Here is a 19,544-nt window from a genome sequence, read left to right as displayed (position 1 = left end):
GAATACTAAATTAATTTTTACATGGCAGACTAGACTGGCTCTTAAGGCAATGTTCCAGTTTGTTTGTTGAGTAAATAAAACACATTTTATGAAAACAAATAATTGCACTTGAGTAGGTTGAAATGATTGGGCTATTACTTGACGTGAAATGCGAGGACAAAACTAATTTCTGTTTTACCTTGCACATTTTACAAAGGAAACCGGATTAAAAAGATAAAGAAATATCTGATTTTCTGTATATTACAGTGGTCATTTAAACAAGCTCCTATTCTGTCCATTTTCAGGACCTTTGAAATAATTGGGGACACACTGAAATTGTTACTACAATGAATTTCATTACAGGAAAGATGGTGTGTATTTAAAGAACAGGGCTGGAAGTCAGGAGTCCTAGGTTCTATTCCCCATTCTGCCACAGGTTTCCTTGGACAAATTATTCACATCTCCCACCAGTTTCACAGTCGCTTCAATGGTGACTTGATTTACACCCATGTAAAATGAGATCAGAATCACATCCTTAATCTCTCTATGTCTCAGTTTTCTCATCTGTAAAGAGGGGATATTAAAACTTACTTTCCTAACAGGCTAAATGAATGAATGTTTGTGTTCAGGTGCCAAAGAGATGGTACAATATAAGTAAACACCTGGAGAAACAGAACAGACGCTTGGTATGAAGCCTTTTGGATAGCATAAGAGCCCCCAGATTTCCATGTAAAAACTTTAAATTAAACACCAAACACATTCAGAAAAGTTTGGCTAACTCTTGTACACCTTCTTCTTTGATGTTGCCTCTGTGTTAATAAGTTTAAGCTGGGAGAAGAAACAGATGTGTTGCAATAAGAGTGTCCCACATCCAGATACCCTGAATTTTAGTGTTCTAAGGCTCTAGATCCAAATTTTGAGTCTTGAACCAATAACTGATGTTGTGTTAATTTAGATTGAATAAATGACCCTGAGAGATAAGGTGTTACCATGACCCTGAAACTGTCCAACATTAAAAGGTTTAAAACAAGGTTTGGCATGGTATATAGAGACCTCAGCCTCCTTAGTGCCAGGGCAAAGACACCTTTAAAATGTTTTTAATCTTTTATTTAAAAGATGCAGGGGGAAACAAATTAAATAATTTGAAATGTGAAGTCTTAAGTAAGGCTTTCATTTTTACAGCATCCCTTATTTCCTTTCCTTTTGGCTGTAATGACTTTTAGAAGGAAAACGCCTGTTTGACTGTTTTTGAGATGGTAATAATTGTCCTTTCTGGAAAAAAAGAAGAGGTTACTAGAGATGGGATAGAGCTATTGCTGCTGTTGTTAAAGTCTGATTCTGTTTCCTAAAAGGACAAAACCACACATGCATCCCCCTCACTGCTGGAAAACTGCTTGCAACCTCACTGCAGGCACAGCATGTCTTATTGGCCACTCCAAGGCCTGGCAAATTTTTACCAGCATTGAGCTGTTTAGGGCATTGCTTTTAGCCACCTTTCTGGTCACAGTTACAGCATTGTTGCAGAAAAGACAGTTTTGGCTGGCTAAGCCAGACCCTTATTAGACAGAAAGAATAAGGAAATGGATAGGAAAGAAAAATAAGGTAGGGAAGGAAAAGGACAAGTTGGGGTGCGGGGAGGGGAGGAAGTCTCACATCCCAGGTGGTGTTTGGGATTTAGCCAAAGCTGGTGGAGGTGTCCTTTGGGACCCTCTCTCTGGCCTGGTCCACCTCAGGATTAGGTCCCAAGAGACGGTGGGGGTGGCAGCATGGTGGTGAAGCTCACTCCTTCCCCTTCTCTTGTTTTTCTGTCAGCAAGCATTCACATTCCCTGCTTTTGGTCAGCCAGCATTGACTTTCTCTCAAAGTCTCTTCTTTTATGGACCTCAAGTGAGTGATGGATGGAATTGCTCATCCCTTCATTATTCTGTCCACCAATTGGGCCTAAACTCTAACAATTTTGGCTCACTGATTTCTAGTCCCTCACTTCTCTAGTTTACCAGACATGATCTTAACACCATCCTTGAATTATTTCAGTTGGTCTTTTTCTTTTGTACGAATTCACTCTGTCTCCCATTGGCACCTTTCCACATTAACAGTTGTTGTTCTAGGTTATTGTGACAGTTTATGAACTTCCATTTCCTTTTCACAATTGAGCTCACAATTAGGGTAAATCTGTAGGCCCAACCGCCACAACAGTAGCCAGAAATCTTGGTTAACAGGTCATTGTTTGCTAGATATCGCTGAATTGACTGGAAATAATAAGAACAGCAAATCCTATTCTCATTAGATTTCCTGGATAGTTTTGCAAACCTTGGATACCCAGATGAGCATCCAAATGTTTATCCAAACCTTATCTGAACTACACCTCTAAACTTCATCTATCACTAGTTGTGATCAAGCCTGCAACAAACCAAACTAAATGGTAAGAGGACTGAAGAAATGTTTGGTGATTTTTTTTTTACATACTATATTTCTACTGAAAACAGTCTCATACAAATAATAGAGAAGGATCAAAGGTAATAGAAGAGAGAATGGTAAATAAATGTCAGTTAGGAATATTTTAAGACTATTTCTACATTATATTATTTTTACAAAGGCACAGTATTGTTACACTAACAAGCAGGTAGATACTAAAATATAAAATTGTATTTTGTAATATTTTTCTACTGCTTCATTTATCTTTAGAAAATATCTCTTTCACCACAGCTTCAAAAATCCCCAGCAGTAAAACTATAAGAACACATAGGTCCTTTTTCTTTCATCTAGGTAGAGAATCTTCTGAGATTCAGCAACCTCCCCTCCTTTCTCCCCTCACCCAAGGGGGATTCCTGCCATTTAAGTCCTGGAAAGGATTAACTGAAAGTAACATAAAATTTCCCCCTTAATTATGAGGTCCTCACAATACTTGTAGCCCTTACTCAGGGCCAGATTCTGCCACCCTTAGGCACCCTCCTCTGTCCTGAAGCCAGCCCCAAGCTCTCCCCGCCACTCTCCTGCTGCTTCCAAACCCACACATTACCCACTGCTCTGTACCCTGACCAGCGCTCTCCCCTCTGCCCTCCTGATGCCCCTAGTCCTATGGTATTCCCCCACACCCACCTTCTAGCTCTCCCCTCTGCATGGCGTCACAGCTCTGTTCAAATTTGGCCCCAGTGACCTGCCATCCTGACAGGGAGGTGGCCAGGCCAAATTTGAGTGAGTGGCATTGCAATGCAGTGCATGGGGTTGCAACACCATTCAAATTTGGCATGTCTGCCTCCCGTCATATGGGGGAAGCTGGGCCAAATTTCCAGCTCCAACAGGCACCAAAGGTGGGAGGGCTAGGGCCCTGCCTCCAACCCTTATCATTGCACCCCAAAATCTACACTTCAAGCTAGTGGGGTAATTCCAGCTTGAGGAGACATAGTTGCCTTAGCTCTGATCAAGCTAGCGTGCTAAAAATAGCATGAGCAGCAGGAGGGGACAGCCACCCTGTCTGTGTGCCTAGAGTCTTGGATGGGTACATACTTGAAGCGGCTAGTCCTTCCCATTGCTCCCACTGCTGTGGCTATGCTCCATTTTTAGCTTGCTAGTTCTATTAGAGCTAGTGCTGGGGTGACACCTTCAGCTTGAAATTTAGACCCACCCTGATTCAAATGAGCACTCCCTATAAAATTAATGGGGATACTTGAGAAGGCAAGGTGGTACTCAACAAGTGTAGCAGACCGTGAGGATAGAGGGACTTATCAGGACCTGCACCTAGATCCCAGTGGTTCAGTTGTGCTGCTGCTCAATTTTCAGGTCAGTCTTTAACCTAACTGATTACTATGCATTACACTTTAACTACATTTTCAATATGTAACACAGTGATCATCTGGAAACTCACCACTGAGAAAGTTATAAATGATAGGGTTCACTGCACTGTTGGCATACACTAACCAGTGCGAGAATGTAAACCAGGCATACACAGTCTCTCTGTCATCAGCATAGTTAAACATCCCCAAAACCCTGCAAAATAAAGAGGGAAAAGCCAGTCTGAAAGACAGCGTATAAGACTAAATATAAATGCTGTACTTTTATTCTATCTGCGGTATCACATAAAGCCCAACACATCCAGCTTTCCCAAGAAAATACAAAACCTCTTCCCACCCAACAACCAGCTTCCATGATGGTTTTGCACAGCGCAGAAGCCACAAGCGGTTTTGTCTTCAATGCACACATGGCATCCAGCTAGATAACAAAAGGGCAATTTATACCATCCAAGGCAAGGGGGGAAAATGTGTCTTTAAGCCAATACGACAATCTCCCAATTCTGGATCCAGCCTCTCAATTCTGGGCCCAGCTCCTAGCGCAACGAGGCTGCTGCAGAGTTAGGGTGGCACTGACTGGCTGCCTGTGGATTCTCTGCTGGCCCAAAATAGCTGGACTGCAGTGGCTCCAGCAGCATCCCCTCATGTCCTTGTGCAGGAGGCTGCTGCATTTAATCACTATGGATTATAGCAGAAATGTTCATGTTAACTCTCTGATTACAAGCTTCCCTCCAGTTTGACAATATGAATACACAGAAAATAGAGAAGTGGCACCCACCCATCTGACACTTGCCAGAGGACTTTCAGGTAGGCAGTGTTGTAGCTGTGTTGATCTCAGGATATTAGAGAGACAAGATGGGTGAGGTAATATCTGTTATTGGATCAACTTCTTTTGGTGAGAGAGACAAGCTTTTGAGCTTCCACAGAGCTGAAGAAGAGTTCTGTGTAAGATCGAAAATTTGTCCCTCTCACCAACAGAGGTTGGTCCCATAAAAGATATCCACCTTGTATGTCTATCTTTCATCAGGGCAATACAATTAAGTTCTTTTTGTTACATTTTACTTAATGTAATCGTGCCAAGACAGTGACACTATGCTCATCACCTTCGCAGCTATAAATGTCATTGGAGGTCAGACAGTATAATTTCTCCCCAGTTTGTCAGTGTGTGTGTGTGAGTGAGAGTGTGAGAGAGAGAGAGAGAATGAACTGATAGAACAGAGTGTTTACTGAATATACTGTTTGGCAAAAATAGCCACACATAAAATTCATTGATTTGCCTATTATTTACTGATTCATTGATTACTCTGATATCAATATAATAAGTCTTCATAAAAATTCTCCTTTGACTTTTATTATATTCTGGGAGCATCTTCCGAGCTTGGAAGAATTGGAACACTTTATATTTTTGCTTTCGTTAAACAATAAAAGCTTGCTTGCTTCCCTGATTTTGGTAAATTTCTGCATAGTTATATACAGATCAGTTATTAATTTTAATATGTGAAACACCAGAACAAAATCTTTTGGGCTTAATTCTGCTACACATGCTCACATGGAGTCAAGCCATACACCAGGGCAGTCCTACTGAATACTACCCTACCCAGTGTTCTCCATCAGATACTACACTCCCGGAGTCCATTCACGCAAAAATAAGTTTGAATGTGTAGGTCAATGAGATTTCTTGCATGAGTAAGTGACCGCCAACGTGAACATGGGTTTTACAATCTGACCCCAAATTTCTGCCCTTATAATTGTTTAGCTAACAATTTGCTTACAGCTGCTCGCTGAGCTTCAGTTTCTTTATTGTAAAATATGTGGGTATCTATTTCAAAACTAAAAAAAAGAATATAGCAAACCACATCATAGAGAAATGCTTTTAGACAGAAAACTTCCCCCAAACTCTTTACTGCTTGTGAACAAACTTTACCTTTTTAAGACATTGAGGATACTAATTGGTAGATAGCAAAGTGCAAAAACCAAGAGAACCACCATTAGCATACGTGCTGTTTTCCTCCTGGCTCGAATCTGTTTTATTTCAGCTGCTACCCCACTAATCCTTGACTTGGTTGATTGTCCCAGTTTCCGGGGCTGTGCTAAAGAGGGCAAAGGCTTCCATTTTCTTTGAACTACTGATGAAGTTCCTGGGATCTAAAAGATTAAACAGTAAATGGAATCTTCGTTAATGCTGTTTCTCTAAGGGAAATTCATCACCACGTAAAAAGAAGCATCGTAGGGAGTTAATACAAAAAAGATAGACAGGCTGAAATAAAGCTCCATGATAACACAGTACAGTTTAGTAGCTTGTCAAACAAACACTTTAATCCAACACTGCTGTTCATTTAAGAGAAACAGGGTTTCATAGGTATTATACAGACAATCCCAGCCATGACTTAGTAAGAACAGAACTATGCACATAACTGTGTGCATCCACGGCTTTATATGCTCATTGCATTTTCAAATATGTGTCCTAAGGGTCCATAAGGCAGCTGTGCTTTCCCTATTTATTGGGGGGAGTGAACTTATTTTTTCTGCATTGTGGTCGTTGCCCAGGGTATTCCTAACAGAGATTTGCAAATGGTGTGTGTGTGTTGGGCGGAGAGAGGGAATCATAACAGGATGTATGACTAGTTAGCCTATCCAACGACATGTCTAAATGAGTAGGTGCTGGCTCACTTTGCTCTCTGGAGATTGGTAAGCACCAAGAGCCTGCTGTTGGAGAAGCTGCTCATGGAGGAAGGAGGGCCAGTGGTAGAAAACCCAGACAGTATGGAGAAAAAAGGACATTTTAGCTAAGACAGGGTTACAGAATAAAGGAAAGGGGCACCAGGTTAAAGTCTTCTCAATTAGTATAAAGGTGACCTGTGGGGCAAGAGATGCTCATTTTTGCCTCCTCAGCTTTCTGACTGATGCCTCAGTGGGACTAACTGAAAGTGCATCTGTTGGGCACCTCATCATGCACAGACACCCCATGGAGACTGAATGGGAGAGCTCTGCTCTCTCACTTCCTGTGGTTGGAAAAGATTGCATTTCCTTAGTCAGAGCAGCTAGCCAGGGGTCTGTGGTCCCAACACCAGTGCAGACATGGACTCACTGAATCCCTCAGGAGCAGGTGCTGTGCCAGGTTGAGCTTGGACATCTACGTTCTGGGTAAGCAGCTGACTAACTGCAAAGGAAGCCTGTGCTCTTGCAGAGACACGGCTACACTGGTCAGGACCTCTGTCACAGTACACGGGGTCAATTCCCCACTGCTGCCTAGCACTCACGTTCGCTATTTCCCCAGTTCTCCTTCAGCCCAGGCAGCTCACATGTCTCATTGCTTTAATTTCCTGCAGCAGGGGACCAGAAACTCCTCGGCATTTGTTAATGTCTCCTGTGGAGGAGGTGCTAGTCCCTACCTAGAAGAAGAATTCACCAAAAGCATTACATATCCATGAGGTGGACTCTAAAAATCATAAAACTGGGCTGAGCATGAGATTAAAAAATCCTTGTTTGTGTCGGCCTTCCCCTTTCTGAGACTTAAGGCAAAGCTAGTCCCCACTCCCTATTTGTGTGTCATCCTTCTGGGTTGAAAATTCAACCTGAAAAACACCCACAAAGCATGGCTACTCTCCAGCTTCCAGCTGCTCAGGCCCTCTCCCATTCTTCCTCTCTGCTTCCCCATAGTGTCCTTTCCAACACCTGCTTCCATACTTCTCGCTCTTTATAGCCTCCTGCCCCTCACATTCTCCCTCTCTGATCCCCCCATGACTAAAAACTTTGACTCCCCTGTTTGCAGGAGACAGGCTTTGGTTTTCTTTTCAGTAAGTATACATGCTGTGGGACAGCACACAAAAGGACTGTCTGAGGCCAGGCTGAAAAGCAGGTGTTTTTACATTTATCTCTAAAGCAGGGACTATTTTCTCCCCATCTCCTTCACTGCCCCTCCCAAGAGGTTTTATGCTGGCCCTCGGAACTACAGGTGAACTTCACTCACAGAGAATCTCATGAGCACAAATATAATGAAAACGTCAAACTGTGCAGGAACAATTGTTTCTATCTTCAGTATTTTCCCACTGTTTATATCTCCATTTTAAATCTGTTTAAAGCACTGGTCACTTGAAAAGTTTCAACTAATTCTGTAAAGTTCAGCAAGGGAGTTTCTGGGTTTATTTCCCCCAACTAGTTAATTTGTCATGTACCAAAAGACTTTTTTTCCCCCACCCTCCCATAATTCAAACACATAAAAGGATTTTGCTTCAACTTCCCCAAAATACTTCAGGGGTGAGAACAAGTATGAAAGGCTACATGTGAAAAGATCTACTTTTTCTGAGAACTGTGAGCGTTTATAATATGAGGGCAATATTAGGCCCTGGTTCTGCAAACTGTTATGCATGTGCATGGCTTTACTTGTGAGCAGTGCCATTGGCTTCAACAGGACTAGTGACATGAATAAAGTTATGCACATGTATAAGAGCTTGCAAGATCCAGTCCTTCGTTATACACATTTTTTCTACACAGGGAAAGTGCCCAGCATCATTATTCTGCAATAATTATTTAAGAATAGCTCCCTGTATGGACATACTTATTCTGGAATCAGAGAGCCTTTTTTCCAGTTCAGTTTAATCCACTTCTAATAAATCCATGGGGGGGGGGAGTTTTGAGGAATAGCTGTCATGCTTCAAATTGGCACCCGACCTTACTCTGGAAAAATTTGCCTGTGTAGACAAGCTCTTAATTTAGGATTTTTTTAAAAAAAAACTTGATTCAAGTTCACTGTAACCTTCCAGTGAAGATCCATAATGACAAATAGGAAATCAGTGAAGTTGGGTTGTAGGGAACCGCGGGACACAGGATAACATTTAGTATATTGCAGGTGTTTTTATAAACACAAGAAATAAAATCTGAACTCTGACATCACACCACTGAGGATTCACAGCCTTTTGGCCAAGATCCATAGTCTTGTCAATTTAGTATCTGAAATCAGTATGTCCTATTCTCGGGGATTTATCCTACTCTAATGGCAGAATTGACTCTGATTTATGGTATTGGGTCTTTTCCATCTCACTGCTGAGAAACTACACAGAGAGGTGCTACACAAAAACCCGAATTTGGGCTCTGGGAAGTATTTTGATGTTCTGTTCTTCTAATTCCAAAACTGAAGCTTTTCCTTCTATTTCGATCTGATCTTGTTTTCTGAGTTACCATATTAGTAGCAAGAACTGATCAGAAAACAACCCCCTCCCAAATATGTTGGCAATTTCCTCTCCTCTTGATTTTGTTAGAATTTCATTTCAACAAAATTTTTCTGACAAGCTTTATTGATATTTGCATCCAATTTGGGTACAAAGAAATGGAATCTTGCCTCAAGACTTTGTATGGCTTATTTCTAATGAAACACGAGACATGATTGATGAGTCTGTGGTTAGAGATGACCAATCTGCTTTTCAAATGCTTCTAATAGCAAGAGCGGATCACAGATACAGATTGTGGTACAATGTTGATCTCCTTGTACATCCTATAAAGCTGCCCAGTGTTGTAGGAGTTACTGCTGAGAACTTATCTAAAGAAACCTGTTTCTGTTCTATCTCCATTTTGGAGGCATTATAAGAATTGCAAGAATTTGCCTCCTTAAGCCAATAAGCAAATAATTCATAAGATGTTGCAGGCAAAAATTTTTTTAATACATACTCACAGTCAGGCTGCTAAAGTACTATGGCCTGAAGAGAATAAAGCTTGGCTTACATATGTACTACTGATGCATATTTTAATCACATACATACCAGCACAACACACACTTTTACCAATTATTACTATCAACTGAATTATACGGACACATTTAGCTGAGACGATTGTAGAACACAAATAAGCTCTCTAAAATCCTCAGATGCTTTACATCAGCATTTAGAATGGTTAGAACTGGCGCTAGAAGTTGTAAAACTGCTGTTTTCACCCCCACGTGTATCAAGCTGGAAAGCCAAGCATCATAATCTTGCTTTTAAAACTCGGAAAAATTTTGAAAACAAAACCACAACGGGCCCAATACATTTAAGCACATGTATGTGACTCTCTTAATTATTGAATGTGTGTCAGCATGTCCAGCATAAAGCCATTCAGTCCTAAGGAGATTGTTCAGCTCTTGCTTTATCTCTTCTCCATGATTCATAAAGGAACAAAATCCTTGTGAACAGGAGGGATCCCTGCCTATTAGTAAACAACATAGGTTACTCTAAAAGCCAGGCGTCTGATGCTGTTGCCCTTTGCTTCCATAAAGCTCCTAATTCTGAGATGATAAAACCATGTTTGCAAAGACTTTGCAAAGCAAAGACATGATCAATAAGTTTGGAGAGCAGACAGAGAGTAAAACACAATAGGGATGTCTTGTGAGTGAGTCATGGAGGCTAACTTTTAACCACCTGAAGATTCACTTTAGAAACAGCCCTCATTTTAAAACAAACTGCTTCAAGAAGTTTTCTGTCAAGGCCTGGGAATGCCTTGGCTGTTAGTACTTTGGATTTCATCATCATGTATGTCTAGCAAGATCATTGATACATTGCAGCAGTCAGAATATTTAGATGGCATTCTGATAAACAGCATGATTCCTTACTTGGGGTTATTACCAAAGATTCAGAATAGGACTGTTGATTAATTGCAGTTAACTCACGTGATTAACTCAAAAAATTAATTGTAATTAATTGCAGCTTTAATTGCACTGTTTAGAATACCAATTGAAATTTATTAAATATTTGTGGATGTTTTTCTACATTTTCAAAAATATTGATTTTAATTACAACACAGCCAATCGCTCTGACAAAGTTTGTTTACATTTACAGGATATATTGCTGCCCACTTCTTATTTACAATTTCACCTGACAGTGAGAACAGGTGTTCGCATGGCACTTTTGTAACCAGCATTGCAAGGTATTTACATTACATTGCATTCATTAAATTTGTGACTGAACTCCTCGGGGGGAGAATTCTATATCCCGAGCTCTGTTTTACCCACATTCTGCCATATACTTAATGTTACAGCAGTCTCTGATGATGACCCAGCACTGAATAATGGTGTGAACATTTTCAGAAACATTTAGGGATCTGGGCCAAAAAATTTTTAGTGGGGAGGGATAGCTCAGTAGTTTGAGCATTGGCCTGCTAAACCCAGGGTTGTGAGTTCAATCTTTGAGGGGGCGATTTAGGGATCTGGGACAAATATTAGGGATTGGTCCTGCTTTGAGCAGGGGGATTGGACTAGATGACCTCCTGAGGTCCCTTCCAACTCTGATAGTCTATGACCCATCTCAGGTGATTTTGTTGCTGTTATTTTGTTTTCCTATCACTGCAGTGCAAAATTTGAGAAAATGGCCACATTTCCAAACAGAACTTTAGATTTGTAAGGCAACCTTTTCTCAGACTGGGCCCATTATTGCTGGAAAATGGTGGCACATATTTCAGCAACAAATACACGAGCTGTTACAAACTCAAAACTGAGCTGAAATTTTTGTAACAAAATGAAAAAAAAAATGTCAACTTTCATACACCTCTGCAGCTCCAGGGCGATATAAAATATCTGTGTAACATCAACCTCGGAGCTCAGTTATTCTCTCTCAATAGGAACCTTCAACCAGGACAACTGGGGATCCATCTTCTTCCCTTAATTGATCTTTTTGCTTCCTCTGTCCCTGAAATCCTCCATCTCCTAGATGGCTGCTCTAGACTGGAGCACAAATTGTTTTTCATTCTGCTTGGCTGCCATCGTTTCTGAAATAGGAGACTAGGATGCAGACTATAATTTCACACCCAAAACTGCTACTGAAGTTTGTTGGGTACAAAAGGTTGTATTGATCAGGTCCTGCGTGGCATTATGGAGTTTCTGGAGAAAAACGTTGTCCACTCAAATAGAAAAACATAGTAAGCCAATATAAATCAATGACTTACCTGGCGGCACCATAGTTTTCGAAATATTTGTAAATAGGCCAACACCATAAGACACAATGGTGCCATGTACGTCACCAGAAAAAAACACATGTGGTACATTTTGGGGTAGACCTCACCTGGAAAGAGAATCAAAATAGAAAAAGAATGTACATACAAATATAGTTTAAAAATTACTTTAAGTCACATTATACCTACAGATACTCAAATGTAGGGCTCATTGATTATAATGGGAGATATATACATGCATCTGATGGCAGAAATTAGTCCATTGCTTTTAGATTCATTCTGTTCATACATTTTAAACAGGCTTTTGCTTCATAGTAGTATGCCACATTGGTGTGTGAAGTGCTATGTCACACTCCTTTGTTACATGTGTGTTAATTTTTAATCAGTACACAATGCTATTATCTAAAAGCTGTTATTCAGGTATTCAAACGCTCTGTCTGCACTGAATATTGTAATTTAATACATCACTGAGAGGAAGCATGGTCTAATACTCGGGTGCCAGCCTAGGCCATGGGAGACCATGCTCAAGTCTCTGTGCTGCCACAGACATCATGTGCGACCACTTAGGGCTTATCTACACACCCTATGATCGTGTGGTTTCTAAAATGCACTAACACGTTGTGTATTAACTGGTCTGTGTAGCTCCTGATGGTACACACCAAAGGCTCCCTTGTGCTCTTTAACATAGCATTTTTTCAAACAGCACCAGCAGGGTTTCCACAGGCCACTTAATGCACTGACATGTTAGCATGCTTTAGAAATCGCACCCCCCTTGAGTGCAATACTACACCACATAGTCTCTCTGTCACAGTTCTCCAACTGGAAAATGGGGATAACAGAATTTCCCTACCACACAGGCATGTTGTGAGGATAAATACATTCAAGACTGTAAGGTGTTCTGGTACTGAGATAGCAATGAGGGCCATATAAGTACCTAAGGCAGACAGATAAAGATGTCTTTCTGCTCCTGAGATAAATGTATAAGATGTACTCTGAATGGTGGCGGTTGGGAGTGAAGTATATAATGGAGCCACTATAAAACACAAGCTGGAATGGTTTTTGTTCCTTTAATTCAGTTAGAATTAACAAAATCAGAGACTCAGAAGTCAGGAAATTCCCCCAAGTAATTTTGGCCTCTTACCTTAACTCTGTCCCTTAGTATATACATTACAATATTTCCTCTTTAGATTATATATTGCTTGTCAGATTATTCAATATGTAATATACTACCAAAATTGAATTTATTCCAGAAATTGTGCCCATGTGCCCTTCCACTTTACCATGCAACTGATTGTGTGTCTCAGCTGATAAGTAAGTTAGTTTAGGTTTTAGTCAGAGGAAGAATAAGACAGTATTAGAAGGTTTCAGAGAAGTAAATACATTTGTGCTCCACATTGGGCACGCCTGGCAAGCAGTTGTAGGGTTCAAGAGTTCTCATCTCTGTCCAGAGCTTTCAAATGGTTTAGTAACAAAGGACGAGTTGTTTTTTCCCCCACAAGAGGACCTAGTGCACTTTTAAAAAACCCCACAATATATTATTTACAAAGTATCAGTGTCTATAATGTGTGAAAAGGGTGAAGTTTTGGTGGTTGAAAAACTATGAAAAATGGTGTTTCTTTTAGAATGTATTTTTGGGACAAGTAATGCATGTTTACATAGATATACTGTACTCTTTTCAGATATTAGTAAAGGAAGTTACACTGTAGGGCAGGCGGGAAAACAAGACTTCTGTTTTGCAAAAGATTTCGGGATTTCCAAATTTGTTTTCATTCTAACGTGGAATGAAAATGAGACCTGTTGCATTGTTTCATGAATAACTATATAAAGAAAGAGAAATCGTCCCTCTGCTGGAACTATTGGGAGAGAACACGAGTGACATTGGTTGTATAAGTTGGTGATTGCACACTTATCTGGGTGGTGGAAGACCCAGGTTCAAGATACTGCTCTGAATGAGGCAGAGTTAAGGATGAGTGGTCATCTTAATTTCTGGAGTTTCCTGACCTTTGAGTGCTTAATTTATCCACTTTAATGCTGCACACCCCTTCTTGAGTATCCGTTATTACCAGCTGCCAAGTCCCGTAAGTATACCCTGCATGTTTTGGTTTGTGGAGCTCACATCAATTATACCATCAACACCTTTTCTCTAGTAGTTGGAACATTTATTTTATTGTTAATGATGTTGCACTTGTTTAGCTGCCATGATCTCAAAAATGTTTTACACACGATGAATTTAAATGAATTAAGCCTCACAATACTCCTGTGAGACAGGGAAATACCGTCATTCACCTTTCACAGCTGGCGAAATTAAGTTTATGTGATTTATTGAGACCAGAGGAGGTCAATGAGAAAGCTGAGACCAGATTCTTCCTGCTCCCGAGGCATTGTCACCTGCCCCAGCAGAGCTCTGCAGGCAGCAAGGCATCATCAGGAGTTTATGGCTTCCAATTTAGCAGTCTGAGTAAAATGGAAACATTAAAGCAGGCCAGCTAAGTACAAAGTGCTGATGGGCCACGTTGGAGGAAGAAGCCAGCGTTCTCCTTTGAAGTTCAGCCACCTGCAAAGTGCTAGCAGCTGAACATCAAAGGAAACCTGTGTCCCTCCTCCACCCAGGGCAATGAGCTTTGCAGAACTTTTACTTAAGAAGCTTGAATCTGTTTAGCTTCTCAAGCTAAAAGAAAGCTTTCAAGCTGCTTAGTAATTACTGCAGCAGGCAGGAGGAGGGACTGGTCTGGGATGCTGGTCATTTATCAGATGGTTTCGTCCCTGCCACCATACTCAGACTGGTGCTGAGTGGGAACATCCATCAGTGTTCTGCCTAAAGATCAGCGATGACATTTCAGCTGCCTAACCGAAAACCCAGATCCTTCGGCCCGTCCCACACAAGCCAGGGGTGGGGAACGGCGAGGGGGAGAGAAAAGTCCTTATCTTAGATGGACCACTACCTGGGCTTTCAGATAGGAAGGGGGGACACACAGGTGTGGTGGTCCCTGCTTCAAGAAGAAAGGGAAGATCTCCATGTCTAATCCCCTTTGCTGAAAAGAGGGGAGAAAACTCAAAAGGATTCATGGGGGTAGAATGAGGAGATGGTACTTGCCAATGTGCTTATCCCACACTTGAGATCCTTGATGACAGATGCAGAGTCTCACCCCACTCCACCTACCACTCAACTGGTGTTGCGAGGGAGGGAGAAATGGAATAAAAGGTGTTTGGATTTGAGGAATGAGGGATGGAGAGTCTGTTGGATGGGAATGGAGGAAGGGTCTGAAAGGACAGGTTAGAACAAAAGTAGTGGCATAGAAATGGCGATGATCAAGGGGTGATATGACAGAGGATGCAGCTCAGCTCTCTAATTTATCAGCTTTTCATGGACTTTTGGTAAGTTTGCCCCACACATTATCATTTCTGGAATTATTAAACATACAGTCTTTAGCCAACAACTTTAACTCTGACACACATAATTCTAGGGGTTCACATGCACCTTGTACTCCACTGCAGAATTTACAGCATGCAAATATAGAGGGGATATATTCAAATCTAAAGTAATGTGCCCTTGCTGTGTATTCATAATTGCAGCAGATCAGTGACAGAGGTGTGCCCTCAGCTGACATGCAGGACCGGCTCTAGGCACCAGCAAAGCAAGCACGTGCTTGGGGCGGCACAATGCCAGGGGCGGCGTTCCGGCCACACCACCCCCCCTTTTTTTTTTTGCTTGGGCAGTTGCGCTTTCGGAGCTTGGGGCAGCAAAAAACCTAGAGCCGGCCGTGCATGCATGTGCGTGTGTGTACATAGACACACACTTATACATACATATACATATATAAACCTCTCTCTTCAATCCATATCAACATGTAACATTATTGTTCCTCCTCATTTTTGCATTTCAGGGTCCCTTGAAAACAAGCGGTGAATGTTGCTGGAACTTTTCCACTCCTCGGATTCATTTTTGCCAATTTCATTTTGGACATCAGAATTCTAGCAAACTTCTTGATGCTACCCCATGTAAAGCAATGTTTTGCTTGCGCTGTAGGCAGCTGCTGAGAAAGTTAATATGAGCGGGCTTAGCCAGGGAACAAGCTTTACTGGACAATTCTCAGAATCAAAAAACAAAACCCCAAACCCTGCACCACAGTGGACAATAAGCATTTATTTTAAGTGTTAACTGCTAAACATTCACATAAAGCAGAATTTATAACCTTATCTTTAATGGCGCCATCTAGTGACTTCCAATTTTGTTACAGTGTTCAGATTTGGAGGGCAGAATGCTGCCCTTTACTGTGAGTAACCTAGGAGGAAAAGGAACACAAAGTCTTCCCTTCACCCATGCAGTGGAAGTGAGGATTCTCTCCATATTCTCTTGAGTACTTGGAGTATTTGGTTAGTATACATTGGTTGCTAACCTTTTTAATCAACCGTACCAAAAGAGTGTGGTTAGCTGATTTGGACACATGATGCAGCCATTTTAATTTACATTTCTTTAATTGTGGGTCTTTATCATCACATTCATCATATGATAACTATGGACTATGATAAAACCCATGGTAAAAACAGGTTCCTTAAGTGACTCCACACAGTTCATAGGTGGGACTCTCTTGCATTCCCAAATAAATTATTATTATTAGTCTGGGCTAGGACTGAAAAATCCTCAGCCTAGAATTGGCCATGAATGTTCCTCCTGTTCTGGAGTGAAAGCCTGAAGCAGTTAGAAAGAACTTGGATGTTGACAGAGGCTGAGCAACTGCACCCCTTGCAGTTACTAGCAATAACTCCAATAGGCACACACAGATATCGATTAATAGAGGTTGCCACTCTTTGTTCATTGTGAAGGAGTCCAAGCCATGGTGGGAAGGTGCTGACCAAAATAGAGCAATTTGAAATAGAGGATTATTATTTTAAGTTCATCTACCATTTGCCAGTAGACTAATTAGCACTGAGGTGACATCATCAAATTTCAATTGTGTATGAATTCTGTTTGATGAAAGTGAATGTCCTATGGTTAGATGCATAATTTAATGGAAAAGCCAGCAGTACAAACTAGGACTGTATGATCTTTAAGTGGAGTGAAAAAAGCTTCTGGTTTCAAAAAAAACTTCCAGGCATGTTTTATATTTTATACCCAGAATAAAATATCTATCTTGGAGATGAGGCACCTTTGACGTCATTAACAGTACAATCACATAAGAAATAAAGATAACGGCTTCCCCTCACCCCAAACCTGAAAACAACTATCAGAAATTATTCAGACACAAACCAAACCTTGTTCTATGCACAAATACCAGCCTTTGTCAAGTCCCTTCCTACCTTCCACAAAGCCTGTGAAATGTGGCAGCCTTTGTAACATACCATGAAGGTCAGCAGATTCTGGCTATCTTGGACCAAAGGAGGGAGTTCATTACATACTATGGGCCCTTTCTGGAGAATGCTCTCCAGGCAGCTCCCTATCGTTTATACTGAGGGGCTCCAGCTCCTGAGCCTCTGTGGATTACATCTGCAGCGCAGCAGCTAAGCATGGGGTGAGAAGCAGTCTCTAGAATAGGCTGCTCCTGAGCCATTTAGGGCCCTACAGATTAATATCAACACTTTACATTTCTCTTGTAAACCAACAAGCTGCCAGCGCAGGTCCTGGAACACTGGCATCGCAAGCTGTTGGCAAGATACCCTATGTAATTATTGAGCTGCTGATCTTTTCTTTAATCATTTTCTATTTCTGGGTCGATTTAACATGTAAATCTAAACTTGAAGAGAGAAATTCATGATTATGATGGTCAGGTCTGCAATTATAAACAGAAATTAGAATCTCCAGGTGAGATGAATATTTCCAGCAATGTCCTCAGATGGAGAAAGCTAGTAACAAATGATAGACCTGCTCCCTCAGTTAAAAGTGCTGGTATCATTCATGCCACATCTGCAGGACATCTCCCTCCTCCTATGAAACTCACTGCAGTTTTATCTGGATTGAGCCAACCAGCTCCCATCTCTGCCCCTCTGGATAAGGCGTTAAAGAGGAGTGGCTGGGTTGGAGGAGATAGAGAACAGGAGTTCATATCATCTACATACTGAAAACACCATGGGCCTGCATACACAAGAAGCAGGGACCATTGTATTAATTTTGATGGAATGAATGGGCCCAAAGAGTCAAAGGTGTTAACTTGACCCTGCCACTGTCCAGCATTAAAAGGTTTCAAACAAGGTGCAGGGTTTGGTATACAGAGACCTCACCCTGCTTAGTACCATGGCAAACATGCCATTAAATATCTTTAAGCCTTTAATTAAAGATCCAGAAAGGATAGAAAAACAGTTGTAAATGTGAAGTGTTGAATAAGGCTTTTATTTTAGCAGTGCCCCTTGTTCCCTCTTCCCTTAGCTGTAGAGAATGTTCATAAGGCACATGAAACACCTCCACCCCGTTTGAGAGTCTTTCAGACAGTGTTAAAGACGGTAATAACTGTCCTAATGGAGGAAAAGGAAGAAGTTAGTTGAGATGGGCTGGAGCAGTCATTGCTGTTGTTGACAAAGTCCCATCCTGATTTTCTGAAGACAAAACAAGACAGATGCACACAGAAGGGGAGAGAAAGGAGGACAAGTGCAGCGCCTGTCTTTGGCACTGACTTACTTGCAACCTCATTGCTAGAGGAACACAGGCACAGCACGTGGTCTTAGCAGCACTCCAAGATCTGGCCAACTTGTAGCAGCATTTGGCTATTTAGGGCATTGCTTCTAGGCATCTTTCTGGTCACAGGATTACAGCGATGTGGCACAATGTGCAATCTTGGTCAACTAAGCTACACACTTACCAACCAGAAGGCAGAGAGGGAAAGGAAAGAGAAGAAATAAGGTGGGGAAGGAAATGGACACACAAGGGACAGGGATGACAAAATCCCACATCCCAGTGGTGTTGGGATTTAGCTGGAGCTGGTGGAGGTTGTGATGTCATCTGGGTATTTCTCTTTGGCCACGGCTCGCCGTCCCCAGCCAATGGGAGCTGTGGGAAGTGGCAACAAGCACATCCCTGCAGCCCACCACTTCCCACAGCTCCCATTGGCCGGGAACAGCAAACTGTGGCCACCGGGAGCTGTGAGGGGCCGTGTCTGCGGACGGTCAATGTCAGCAAAATGTCTCACGGCCCAAAATCAGCTTACCCTGATGGGCTGCATGCAGCCTGCTCGTTGCCTGCCACTGGTCTAGACTAATCCAGTCTTTGAGACATCCTTTCGCATATTTTCCATTAACATTTATTGTTATAGGTTTCAGAGGAACAGCCGTGTTAGTCTGTATTCGCAAAAAGAAAAGGAGTACTTGTGGCACCTTAGAGACTAACCAATTTATTTGAGCATAAGTTTTCGTGAGCTACAGCTACAGCTCACGAAAGCTTATGCTCAAATAAATTGGTTAGTCTCTAAGGTGCCACAAGTCCTCCTTGTATTTATTGTTATAGGTTACTGTGATATCTTATGAATTGTTACATACTTTTTACAATTGAGTTTACAATTAGGATAAACTTGTAGGCTCAATTATTATACCAGGACCAAGATGGAACCTTCAAAACATCACATCAAAGAGCCCTCATCAGTTAATGCCCAAGGTTGCGTAAAGTAACCAATTACAATAATACATGAAAACACAACCTGATTACAATGTAACAAAACTGATCGCAGCGATTGGACTACTTTAAAAAAAAATACAACCTTGAGAAAGGATCTGATTGTATTTTAGTCTATTAACTTGAAGCAGTTAACCACGTTCCTTTTAGCTACATGTCTTGGCAATCCTGGCATTACTTTCCCGAGTATGAATGATTACTACATATTATTAAGTATTATTAAGGTGTTGATTGTATACATTGTCAGAATCCCAGTGCGCAACTCA

At 41.4% G+C, this 19,544-nt stretch overlaps 1 protein-coding gene across 2 annotated transcripts in view; it reads right to left on the bottom strand.

Annotated features, from left to right (window-relative positions):
* HCRTR2 (hypocretin receptor 2) overlaps nt 1-19,544 on the bottom strand; it is a 62,460-nt gene that overhangs the window by 7,361 nt on the left and 35,555 nt on the right. For both annotated transcript variants that reach the window (XR_012667579.1, XM_048845263.2), the window contains 3 exons: nt 11,676-11,791; nt 5,692-5,912; nt 3,845-3,966 (listed from right to left, as the gene is read on the bottom strand). Coding sequence is in view for 1 of the 2 variants with exons in the window: in XM_048845263.2 (XP_048701220.2) it covers nt 3,845-3,966; nt 5,692-5,912; nt 11,676-11,791 (459 nt within the window). In the remaining variant the exon portion in view is untranslated. The remainder of the gene's footprint in view (nt 1-3,844; nt 3,967-5,691; nt 5,913-11,675; nt 11,792-19,544) is intronic.

Source organism: Caretta caretta, chromosome 3 (assembly GCF_965140235.1).
Source record: "Caretta caretta isolate rCarCar2 chromosome 3, rCarCar1.hap1, whole genome shotgun sequence".
Lineage (NCBI taxonomy): Eukaryota > Metazoa > Chordata > Testudines > Cheloniidae > Caretta > Caretta caretta.
This window is presented reverse-complemented; position numbering and strand designations above follow the sequence as displayed.